At 39.5% G+C, this 13,133-nt stretch overlaps 1 protein-coding gene and 1 long non-coding RNA gene across 3 annotated transcripts in view; both read left to right on the top strand.

The window, feature by feature from the left end:
- The window catches only part of LOC141753921 (uncharacterized), a 31,021-nt gene extending 25,376 nt beyond the window's left edge, over nt 1–5,645 (top strand). For both annotated transcript variants that reach the window (XR_012590543.1, XR_012590542.1), the window contains exon 4: nt 4,411–5,645. This is a non-coding gene — a long non-coding RNA (uncharacterized LOC141753921). The remainder of the gene's footprint in view (nt 1–4,410) is intronic.
- A 3,971-nt stretch (nt 5,646–9,616) lies between these two features.
- tmem79a (transmembrane protein 79a) overlaps nt 9,617–13,133 on the top strand; it is a 32,654-nt gene continuing 29,137 nt past the window's right edge. The window contains exons 1-2 of the mRNA XM_074614280.1: nt 9,617–9,943; nt 11,819–12,016. Of these exons, the coding sequence (XP_074470381.1) occupies nt 9,940–9,943; nt 11,819–12,016 (202 nt within the window). The 5' untranslated portion in view covers nt 9,617–9,939. The remainder of the gene's footprint in view (nt 9,944–11,818; nt 12,017–13,133) is intronic.

Here is a 13,133-nt window from a genome sequence, read left to right as displayed (position 1 = left end):
CAGTATTAAACTTGTAGACACAGACCAAGTTTATTTATCTTCTTCTTTTTTTTAAATCTGAAACGTAGCTTCATCATAAATATATGAGAGTATGAATGAATCAAGACGTAAGGGAGGGACAGATGACAGAAACAGACAGACAAAGACAGACAGAAGTAAAACACAAAGAAGACTCTGCATGGAAGAAGAAGAAGAAGAGACTCCAGCGCTGACCGTGCTCCGGTGCTCTGCAGTGTGAGGTAGTTGGTTGTATGGTTTCGCATCATAAACAGCCTGGAGATAACTGTACAACCTTCTAGCTTTCCCTGCGGTGTCACCCAGACTTCACACGAAGGACGTCCTTCTTTATGCCTCTTGAGGTGGTAAGTACGAAGACTGACCTGAAAAAAGGACAGAAATTGTTAGAAATTGACAGACTTTACAGGAGTACAGGGGTACATTTTAATAACTATTTAACCTGTAAAATTCATATTAAACATGACAAAGTAATAAAAGAAATCAAAGAGAGCTGTAGTTAAATGATACATAATAAGGGTCCTAATTGTATTTAGGTGTAATACAGTATGTTCTGTCTTTGTATGTGTCTTTTTTTTTACCTCTTATATTTTCAAGGTCTGTTTTACTAAAGGTCTAGTGGATGTCTTTTGCAGTGATGAACAAAAGACATACACAGACAGTCACTACCGTAAAGATCAAACCCATTATCAAATATAAAATAATTCAACATTTCTCCTTCAACAAATTCAATTTCAAGCCCATAATTAAAATGGCATGAAAACAAGCTACAAAACGGTTTCTGCGCTGACTTTAAATCTAATACATCTGAAATACTAATCAGGTTTTGCCGTCGAGGTCCAGCTAATCCAGACATCGATATACCCACCTTGCTCTGCAGTGCTCTTTGATTTGTTATTTGGTGCAGTCCAATGGGGTATAGAGCCAACTATCAATAGCTGTTTGCTTCTGTGCTTTCTTAGCATGCCGTGCACAAAAACACAGACAAACGCTTCAGGCAGCCGACATTACTCTAGAATGTGATCGGGAACGTTAAAACAGGGAAAACCAACGTTTAGAGAACTCATATTTTAATGAATTTCATTGTAGGCATTTTTTGCTGTCTGCATCATCAGGTTGTACATCCATCCACCAGTTTGAAAATATAAAATTGAACTGCAATATGTTACAGCTTTGGATTTTTATTTAACTCTTAATTATATATTGCACAAATATGAAGCATTTTATGGCAAAAGGTTTTTCTTAGTTTTTGTTTTAATTTTTCCTCCGCGTGCATTCTTTCAGTTGACATAAAAATCTCCAAAGTGAACTATCCGTACACGCTTGCTGCTCTCTGTAGTCATGGTAGATAATGACAGTGTGCCCAGACATGAGTATCAATGTGTCCTGAAGCAGGAGGCTGTATGTGAACTTGCTTACCGCCTCCGCCTCCTTCTCCTCCCTGCACCCCCCACCTCCCCCCACCACCCCGCCTCGCTCCCCACCACCCCCCTCTGTCCCCCAGTGTGTCTGGCTAGTGGCTCAGACACTCAGTATCCGCATTGCGTTGCAGTGCTCCAGCGAGGAGGGGAAAAAAGAGCATATATCAGCAATCTCTGCCGAGCACTGCTCTTTTCTGTACGCACACAAAGAAACGACTCCCCGGCATGGTCCGACTCAAGAGGAAATACAACCGTCACAATAGAACCGCTTGCCTCCCGCTATTTTATAAAACGTAGCCAGTTCCTGCATTTGTTTTTTACATTTAATACATACATAATGTACATACTGTTATTTTTTGTTCCTATTAACAGCTCTTATTTCTTGTAAATTTCTTGTATTATAGTCCATTTTATCACTTCACACCAACATGAGATCGAAAAATGCGTCTTTTTTTTATTGAAATTTGTCACAACATATTTGTTATTCTCACGCACACTGAGTGTAATTTGGGGAGTTTTCTGTCAAAGATGCAAAAGTTCAGCTTTGTTGGTTTCACAATTCCTGATTGCTCACTTATCCATCACTCATCATGTGATAGAGGATATTTGGGAATTTGTGCAACATGGGCAGATAGATTGATATGCGATGAATTGTGCTGATAGCAGACTGTTGTGTTAATGAAATGTGGAAGAAGAGCAGCAGTGTTGTGGTCAGAACGGCTGGGAGGTTAATCACCTTTGGGCTTGCTGTGGCTTTGATCCTCATGCTGTGTAAAAATCCACAGCCTCCGTCTGTGAGCTCCCTCCAACGCCTCCCCCCACCCGTTCCCTCCCTTCCTCACACACACACACACACACACACATACACTCCCTCTCACACAGATGCGCAAGTGCACAAGGACATGCACACACACCTCACACACACACATGCGCCTCCCTCCGACACACGTTGGACTCTCTCTCTCTCCTCCAGATGCACGAACGTTCAGACACACACACAAACAAACACAGAGTAATAGACACCCATTCAGAGACGCGGCAAGACGACGTCCCGTCACGCCTGGAAATTTTTTTTACGGGGTTAGATTGGGAGAGAGAGAGAGAGGGAGAGGGCGAGAGAGAGGGAGAGGGAGAGGGAGAGGGGGAGAGACGAGGAGGGGAGGATGAAAATGAGGGGAAGGGCTGAGACAGAGCAGGGGGAGGCGGGGACAGTGATGGAGAGTGTTCAGGCAAGAGAAGAAGAAAGAGCGATAGCTGGAGATACTGCATGCTTGCATAAGTGTCTGAGTGTGTGTGTGTGTGTGTGTTGTATGTAGGTGACACAGATTTATGAAAGGAGGGGGTCATAGATGGAGGCACTGTTGGTGGTTGTTGGGGGAAGTGGGGGTGTTGGTACAGCACCAGATAATGGAATCAATGCAATTGTCTGTGTGTTTTACTGTGTGTGTGTGTAGCGTACCTGCCTCATAGACATTGCCTGCTCGGACTCTAATCGCCTGGAGAATTAGTGATGTGACTTGGCAGAGGGAAACAGGCACAAAACAGAGCCAGGGACAGCGCCTGAGAGAGGGATAGAAGGAGAGACAAAAAGAGGAGAGCGAGAGATGGAGGGGTAGCGAGAGGGGAATAGCTTTTCAGTTCGCCGCCGCGTACAGCGCTCAGAGAAAAAGGAAGACTGTGAAGATGGGGCAGGATAGGTTTTATCAAGCGTTATTTTCTTTACCACTGGATTAATTGTTGCTCTTTTTTTTTCTCTCTCCAGGGGAAAACGGATCAATAACTCATCGTAAGAGTGCGTTGTGTTTTTATGTGTGTGTGTGTGTGTGATTTATGTACGTGCACTTGTTGTATGCATGTGCACACGGTCATGAGTATGAATGTGTGTGTTCATGTAAGGAACACCAGGAAAGGGCAAATGGTGAGTTCAGAATCACTTAAACGGGCCGGCTAACAAATCGAGACGAGCAATTCGACCGACCACGAGCGCCCGCCATCTTTCCTTCATTTGTGTCCACCTTCATGTTCATTCTTTTTGACATGGGTAATTTTTTTTCACATGAGAATATTTCTCTTCATTCTCCCTCCAGCTTCTGGTTTTCATCCTCCGGTCTTTGTCTCTGGTGATTTTGAGAGCAGCAGAGGAGCTCATGAAACTGGGACAGAGGAAAACATCTCAAAGCACAGAGACAAAGAGGAAACAGAGAGAGGCAGTCTAATTTCTCACACTGGCAGTCATGTTCTGTGCGCCTTTGTGGAGTCGCATGTTTGTCTGCATGCGTGCGCACCTGGCCACAGACAGATTTGAGCAAGTTAGGGATTGTTCTGGATCGTTGGCAGACGACGAAGCTGTCGCCTGCTCAGACTTACATGTGATGGAGCTTTTCGGCTGTGTACCAGTTGTTTGGACCCTGGCTCATAGTCTTCGTGTGGCATCTGCAGTGTCAGGCTTGTGTGACATTTATTTTGTCTGGGGAAGAGTAAATCAGTGTTACTCCCTCAAGGCTGAACATCTTTGTCATGGGGGAGTGATTGCATAATCCTCCTGTGAGATCACAAGGCCTGTAGGAAATATAAGACGACAGTGTTGTCTGCGGCTCCAGGCACAGCTGTCTGTGGATGTTTCATGCATGTGCACAAGCAAAGAGTCGAGTGCGTGTGTGCGTCTATGAACTGTATGACTGCTCTGTTGGAGCTTAACGCTCATACAGGCCGTATGCTCATCCCATATGCAAATCCCGATTTATACATTAAATTTGAGGATTTTCCTCTGCGTACGTGGGTCTTTGTCTGTCTGTCTGCCAGCAGGGGGCATTTTGTTTGAACGTCTCACTGCACAGACCTGCACTGAATTATAGGCGCTGGCTATGTCAGGAGGACAGACGGTAAAAGGGCCCTAACGACGTAACTAATGCGATAAATAACAATATTTATATGTTTTACAATGTATTTTAACTAAATCTTTCTCTTTCTGCAGGATGTGATCCGGTCCATTTTTTACAGACGTGTCAAGACGAAACATTTCATGTCGGACTGCATCGTCATCGATAAAAAACAACGGTAACCATCCAATATGACGCATAATCTGTTTCTCTTTTTAAAGTGTATTTTTGTTATAATATAAGATGCTATATATCTATTAAACATGTATTTATAGGCAGGTTTAATGTCAGAAGTTAATCTCATTCAGCATAGATGACTTAATAATTCATAATAAACATACATGGCATATATACATACATGCGCCATGTCAATTTATTTTTTCATGTTAAAATCTCACGCACTACAGAAATATTTAAGACGCTGTGTTGGATTTTACCTGCGGACGAGGCTGATGGAACTGTCGGCGTGCTTCATTGTCCCTGAGACCCTTAACCTGTGATGATATGAAAGGTCACAGGTGAGGTCCTTGGGAACAAAGCTGCATGCAGCTGCATCTGAAGGTCACAACATTTTGTGTCCTTAAACGGAGAGAAAACATATTACAAGTTGTGTACTTTTTTTTTTTAAATCATGAGATTATCACAAACGTCAGAAATGTATCACAGATCAGAGTAAATCTGCAGAGCAGTTTCAACTGCATGAACTCATCTGGAGAGAATTCCCCGAACTTTCCAGACGTCATGGAAAGCCAAGAAGAGACTACGTGGTTCTCTGGAGGGGGCAGTACCTTTTGGCCAGCTTTGTGCGCTGAACACTTGCACGGTTCAATAAAAAGACAGCCAAGGTTCGTGACCCCGATGTATGATTCACACAGGATTTTTTTTAATCTGTTCACAGACACAACAGAGAATTACAGCATCCAAGACCTGTAGCCAAGAGACCGTTTATTAGTTACATTTAGAAAAAGACAGCCAAGTGTCATCACCTTGATGCTTATTCATTTGTAAATGTTAAAGCTCCTCACAGCAACTGAAGATATTTGTTATTGTTGGACTATGAAGAAAATATGTATGTGAGAAAAAATTATGTATTTCCATGAGGCTGCAACTGGTTATTTTCTCAATTTATCGATTTATCATTTGGTCTATTAAATGTCAGAATATAGTGAAACCTAAACGATCAAAATAGTTAGCAGTTCATTTTCTGTCGATTGATTAATCGACTGGTTGCTGCAGCTCTACGTTTTCATGACTTTTATGGATGAATGATTTGTACCTTGTTTTGGATGTTGAACTGAAAATACGACAATAAAATTCAATAAATGGTGAACTTGTGTTGTTTTTGTTAAATACCATGTAAACCCAATAAATACTGAAAAGGACATTGAAAAGGATTTTTTTAAAAACGTGATCAGCTGTTTTCTCTTACTGGCCTTACTGGTGTCTCGTGGTAGTTAAGCAGCGTAGGATACATTCTTGCTCACCCAGTCAGAGGTTTAATGTGAGATAAACATTTCAGAGCATTGAGTAATGATCAATGTGTGATATTAGGCTGCCACATGATAGAACACAAATAAAACTTGTCACATTTTTCTGACTACTTAACAAAAGCCCCAGAGCCGGCAGTTTTCAGGTGAATAAATGAAAGTGACGCGGTCCTCTTTCAGACTCTTGCCCTGACACTCGGCCAGGGTGGCTCAGTGTTCCCTGGCTCTCAGCCCCTCCATGTGTTTGTGCATCCCAGGACAGTTGACATTGATTGTGCAGGAGACAGACTGAGACACATTAGTACCCAGCTCGCTCCTGCCGCTGAAAAACACATTAACTGGCTGCATTGGGAGCCCTGTCTGGTAACCATGGCAAAGCACACAGGGAGGGAGGGAGGGAGGGAGGGAGGGAGGAGGAGGAGGAGGGTTGAGACGGGGCAGCGGGTTCAGCGCGCAGTCTCTCAGGGGTTGTCTTTCTCAAACGCTCCTTTCCTTTCCTCCGGCCACGTCTGTCATTTTCTCTCAGCCTCTCTCTCTCTCTCCTTTAAACTGACAGCCTCTCTCTCTCTCTCTCTCTCCCTCTCTCTCTGTCTCTCCTCTCTCCTCAAACACATATAAACACAATTTGCATATTTCTTTCTCTTGTCTTGCATTCTTCTTATTGACGCTGACCTCATCAATCTGCCCTTACCTCATACTCCACCCCCTTATCCAACTACCCAGTGCAACATAATCTGCCTCTCTCTAATTTGCCTCTTTTTTTTCTAGCCTTTTTCCCCCCATGTCTTTTCTTTCTTTGTCAATATGGTTCCCCTCTGTGGAGAGGCACAGGAAAAACAAGAAGGAGCTAAAACAGTATGGAATAAACTCAGCTAAAATCTGATACTGAAGGAGGACAGATGAGCTTTCAACAACCATACTCATAATATTGATGTATATAGTATAATGTATATACAGTAGTAGGCCTACTGCTGCTGTGACTCCGTCCCCTATGTGGAATCAATAAATCCTCAGTTTAATTAGTTTATCTTATCTTATAAATCAGTCACACCGTCTTGTGTTGTGTGCATTTTTATTCTTATCAAGGACATTTTCAACTTAGTGCTACAATGGCTGAACAGGCTTTAAGGTTGTATTTACTCAGGTACTTGTACTTTGAGTATTTCCATGTGATACTAATTGTCATTTACTAATATTTAGAAATAAAATGTAAAATCATAAAAATGTTACACTTTCTATCTTAAAACTCAGCTTTATAACTCTTGCTGAATCACAGCCACTGTGGCCTCTAGTGGCGGTTACAGGATGATGGTCAATATTAAAACAAAGTGTAACAGCAGTGCAAGTAGAGAAGAATCATAGTCAGCTGACTCTAATGTCAGTTACACAGTAATATATATATAAAGTTTGGTGATAATAGCCACCTGCTGGTCATACCAGACCAAGTAAGGCTGTTGCAGCAAAAGTGTATTGAATTGACCAAGGCTGCAATTTATTATTTATGAATTAAACTTTTATTTGTAAGAGAAAGAATTTGTAATTCCTTCTTTCAAAAGTTACATCGTCTCGCTTTAAACCAAGTATATTAAATGTCAGCTACTATCGTTTTCAACACCTTCTCATAAATAAACTGCCTCTTTGAACTGAAATATACTGATGTTGTTTATTGTGTCATGCATGAACATGGACTTATAAGACACCAAGAAAACCATTGCAGTAGTGAGAAAGTGGTGCAAAGAACAGTGTCTCCTGTCCAAAATAAAATCTACCCTGAAAAAGATTCCTTTAACACAACTTTGTTGAACAAGTTTTTTAATAATCTTCCAACTAGAAGAACTCATCAGACATGACGGTAATTTTACTGGAAAGTATATTTCCATAAATCATCATATAATGAGCAATAAAACTTAAAATGTACTTGTCTTCAGTTTTACTTCAATCACACATCAAACAAAGCATTTTTCCTTTCAGGAAAACCATTAAACTGTTTCTACACTATAGATATCTTTTATGAGTTTTATGTTTATAATTTAGGTTTGTCTCAAAAATGAACAGGCCATCTTTCCTTATACTATTTACTGTTCATTTGAGTATAATTAAGAGTGTAGGGTGTTTATCAGTGTTAGAAGTTAATCAGTTTATATAGAGCTTTGTTACTTTCCTCCATCACTGTATTTTGTCCCTCTGTACACCATGTATTTGACATTATTACTGTCCAATAATTATTTACACTTAAGAAATTAGCCTGTAGGAGGCAGTGCTGAGCTACAGCCCAGGACATAGTTGAGGTGGCATATACTAAAGTAAAACACTATTTAATTAAATTTTTTTAAATTGAAATTAAATAATGAATACATTTTAATTACTTCACCCAAGTATATACACTTTTTGATACCATTTACTCCACTATTGTACATTTCAGAGGCCCATATTGTGATTTATCTATAGTAACAACACTTCAGGTAAAATGTAACATATATCAGATGTTGATGAAGTTGACATTTAAAACATGTTTTAACAGAAACCTAACTCCAAACCCTACATGGTGCAACAGTATCTGACACAAAAATACTTTTATAGAGCAAATATTGAAGATTTTACTCACCACAAAATCTGAAATTTAGCTTAAAAAATGTTAATCTGATGTATTGGGACCATGAGGAGTACTTTCTTTGATGATCTAGTACAGGGGTCAGCAACCTGCGGCTCCGGAGCCACATGCGGCTCTTTAGCTCCTCTCCAGTGGCTCCCTGTGGATTTTTTAAAATAGAAATGAATAACTGTTTTTTATTTACATTTTCATTTTTATTTATCATTGTTGTAGGTCTATGGTACAACGGAGTATTGGGGCCACATTGAGGAAAAAATAAATAAATCTGAGATTTCGAGAATAAAGTCATAATATTACAAGAATAAAGTCGTAAGTTTACGCAAAAAAAAGTTGTAATATTATGAAAATAAAGACAAGTTTATGAGAAAAAAGTCATAATATTATGAGAATAAAGTCAGAAGTTTATGAGAAAAAAAAGTCATAATATTATGAGAATAAAGTCAGAAGTTTATGAGAAAAGAAAGTCGTAATATTATGAGAATAAAGTCATAATATTATAGTAGTAGTAGTATAAGTAGTAATTTTATGTGTTATTTTCTTTTTTCTCGTAATATTATGACTTTATTCTGGAAATCTCAGATTTTTCCCCCTCAATGTGGCCCTAATACTCCATCGTACATTTGCATTTTGGCCCTCACTGCATTAGAGTTATATACTATAAACTGTGTTACCTTCATCACAATGCTCAAATGTTTTGCGGCTCCAAACAGATTTTTTTTTTTTTTCTTTGCCTAAAAATGGCTCTTTTGACAGAAAAGGTTGCTGACCCCTGGATATGTTACTGTTTTACTAGGCTATATGCGCACCAACATGAATTGTAACTATAAAGTATATTGAACTAAAATATTCACAACGTGAGGAAACGAGGGATTTGCAATGAAAAAAAAAATAATAATTCTTAAGTCTGCAGAAAGCAGTGTGTATGTGTGTGTGTGTGTGTGTGTGTGTGTGTGTGTGTGTGTACGTGTGTGTGTGTGTGTGTGTGTGTGTGTGTGTGTGTGTGTGTGTGTGTGTGTCTGTGTGTGTGTGTGTGTGTGTGTGTGAAAGGATTAAAGAAGCAAATATGGGTATAAGTACTGAATGTAGGTTACAGTAATACCAGTATGAGAGAAATCACAGTAGCAGCCTGGGAGGGGCGGAACGGAAACTCTGCGCTCCGGTTTCCTTCAGAGCCTCTCAAACAGTCACGCACAAACGGATGTGGTTGCAAATTTAAACTGCCATCACAGCAACAATAAGCGCGTGCTTATTATTATCATCTATTATATTACTACTTATTGTGTACTTATACTGACGAACCGGTAGTTTATGAAGAATTAAGCTCACTGAACTCCCCTAGAAATGCATTTGTAATATAATAATTAACTGTAATAAGAAACTAACAAGACAAGAAGATAGATTTGTGTTTTTTTTATTGACTTTATAGCCTGATAACATCGGACACTCTTTGTCCACACACCGTTAAATATGCCCCTCTGTGACGTCATGTAAACAAACATCAGCTGTGAGCTGGAGACACTTAAAAGATGGGTGAGTAGTTCTTGCTCTCTTTTGAAATAGAAAACGACAATAAAGCTGTGCAATATTAATACACTGAATATGAAATACATTTGACTTTGCAATATATCCTTGATGTAATATACACCTCAAGTGCAACTACCTCTGTTTACATTGGATTTATTACATCTATACCCCACCTATTTTACCAGTGCAACTACCTCTGTTTACATTTGATTTATTACATCTACCCTACCTATTTTACAAGTGCAACTACCTTTGTTTACATTTGATTTATTACATCTATACCCTACCTATTTTACAAGTGCAACTACCTTTGTTTACATTTGATTTATTACATCTATACCATACCTATTTTACCATTGCAACTACCTGTTTACATTTTATTTATTACATCTATACCCAACCTATTTTACAAGTGCAATCACCTCTGTTTACATTACATCTATTTGTTATATTTTATACTTCTAGTGTAACACTTCTGTTTATATTTATTTATTACATCTACTTTACCTGTTTTATTTTCTTTATAACTGTGTTTTACCTGTTACATGTTTTATCTGCCTCGTTTAGTCTTGTCAAGTATTTGTTTTAAAGCACTGACCAGAAGTGGCAACTGTGAATCTCGTTGTATTTAATACAATGACAATAAAGCTTTCTATTCTATTTATTCTGCAATATTTAATGAAAATGACAAACAGTACAGCCAACAGTAGCCTATAGGTAAACTTTCAGGTGATCACGTGGTGATCTCCCTCCAGCCAGCTGCCTCCTTATTTAGGTGATAAGTTTAATTTAAAAGTCCCATATTGTAAAAAAGTGAGATTTTCATGTTGTTTTTATTATAAAGCAGATTGAAGTGCTATATAAATAATGTGAAAGTATCGATCAGTCAATCCATGGAGACACACACACAGCCCGTATTCAGAAAATGTGCATTTGAAACAAGCTGTCAGGATTTCTGTCCATTTGTGATGTCACAAATATACAATATTTATACCATTTCACAGCTTTAAACATAAACATTCTAAATGTGTCCCAGTTTACTTCCTGTTGCAGTGCAAGGCATATATAAAAGAGGCTGGGTGACACGTCATATCTCCGGGTGGTATAACACATTCACAGTAAAATGTCGCCTGCACTCGCCAAAATTGAGCCAATCGCAACGCACGGCCGCAGCTTCTGTTACACTGCGCATGTGTTTACAGGCATATTCAGGCAGACAGTATGAGGGAAATAAAGTTTTTTTTTACATTAAAGCATATAAACATGTTCTAAAAGAAACACAAAATACAAGTATGATCCTGAAAATTAGCATGATATGGGACCTATTGGGTGTACCAATAAAAAGGGGTGTAATATTTAGGCTACACAAATCCCAATACATTAGACCTCTCTGCGTTGTACACATCACATTCCCTTTAGTTCTTTTTGTGTGAACCCCCAACCTTAAAGTGGAAATGAAACATTCAACCAAGTCAAGCTAGTTTACTAAATGGATTTCCACTTGACTCTAATGAACCATTTTAAAACAAACATGACAAATGTCAGCATTTAAAGGGACTGTTTGTAAGAGTAAAGTCAGCGACAGTCAGCGTCGGGCTCGCACTTGCTCGCTCTACATAGACATGAACGAGCATCGCTCAACACAGTGAGGCGACACACGTCAGCTAAAACCACAATATCACTCTATATTTCACCTGCTTGGCAGTAATGTTAGCTGACCAGACGAAGGTCTCCCCATGAATCACTGCTGATCCTAGTGTTGGCTTTTCCTGCCACAGCCTCCCGACCGCGGCTGGAGGGAACAGAGGAGACACCGGCAGCCGGTGCGGAAAGTGATTATTGAATAAACATTAATTGTGCTTTTCAATGTTGTATTTACAGGTGCAGACATAACCAAACCAGTCCAAGCTGACGGCAACAGTATGGAAGAAGAAATAAGGACGACTGAGACAGAACAAGGAGATATGGCGAGCAATGAGGAAGAGTCCAGTGGAGATATGTCCAACAACAGTCCTGTTAAAAGAGGATGGGGGAGGCCACAAGGTTCAAAGAATTTGAAAATCAGCGGCATTTCCGACGGTAAGTCCACACAATATTTCTACAGTTTGGTTTCTTTTGCAATGAAAAAAAGTACAAAAATAGTGTAAGGTATGTTTGGTCTAAAGATAGCAGTGTGAAAAGGATTAAAGATGCAAATACTGAATGTAGGCTACAGCAGGGGTTCTCAACCTTTTGTAACTTGAGGCCCACGTCAGATTGTCACCTTCCCAAATAAATGACAAACTGGGCTATAAATATGTGTTGTGCCACTGTCAGGTGTAATGACCCACATAAATATTCAGCTTACCCTCACCTATCACTGCCTGACATTATGAATCCAAACTATTCAGGGGCATATTTCCTCACCACACGCTTGGAGCTTTTACTGGTGCAGGGTTGTCTCCAACATCACTTTTCGTTAAAAAAAAAAAAAAACTGCATCTGTGACACATATGTCTGTAAAGGGGAGACTCGTGGGTACCCATAGAACCCATTTTCATTCACTGGTTTGAGGTCGGAGGTCAAGGGACCCCTTTGAAAATGGTCATGACATTTTTTTCCCGCCAAAATTTAGCGTAAGTTTGGAGCGTTATTTGGCCTCTTTTGCGACGAGCTAGTATGACAGGGTTGGTACCAATGGATTTTTCTAATGTGATACTTCAAAACTGAGCCCGCTACAACCTAAAACTGGCAAGTTGCATTAATGTGTTAAACAAATTAATGGCATTAAAACAAAATTGTGTTAACGTGTTATTATCACGTTAACTTTGACTTGCAAATAATGGCCTCTACATGCCCTTTTCTGCCCCCTAAGTTGCTTGCTCAGAGGTTAAGAGGGCTCCAGTTGTGTATTGAGTAGTGGTGTTTTTAATTTTTTTAGACCAGAAAAACTCTTGCTTTTTACAGCTGCACACTATAAATAATATGTAACAACTTCCTTGGGCTGTTAGATGTTATTCACCAAGACATATACTCGTTGGAAGAAAGTGCAAACAACAATGCGGTCCATGACTCACATCACAACTTTAGAGATTAATATCATACAAAAATTGTAATATGAAATGGCAAACTTTTACTGTGAAGTGTTGTTCAATATAAATTGCTCACATGACCATGCCAGTCTGCTCTGAATCTCTCTGAAACCACAAATAAACCA

This window comes from Sebastes fasciatus, chromosome 17 (genome assembly GCF_043250625.1).
Source record: "Sebastes fasciatus isolate fSebFas1 chromosome 17, fSebFas1.pri, whole genome shotgun sequence".
NCBI lineage: Eukaryota > Metazoa > Chordata > Actinopteri > Perciformes > Sebastidae > Sebastes > Sebastes fasciatus.
This window is presented reverse-complemented; position numbering and strand designations above follow the sequence as displayed.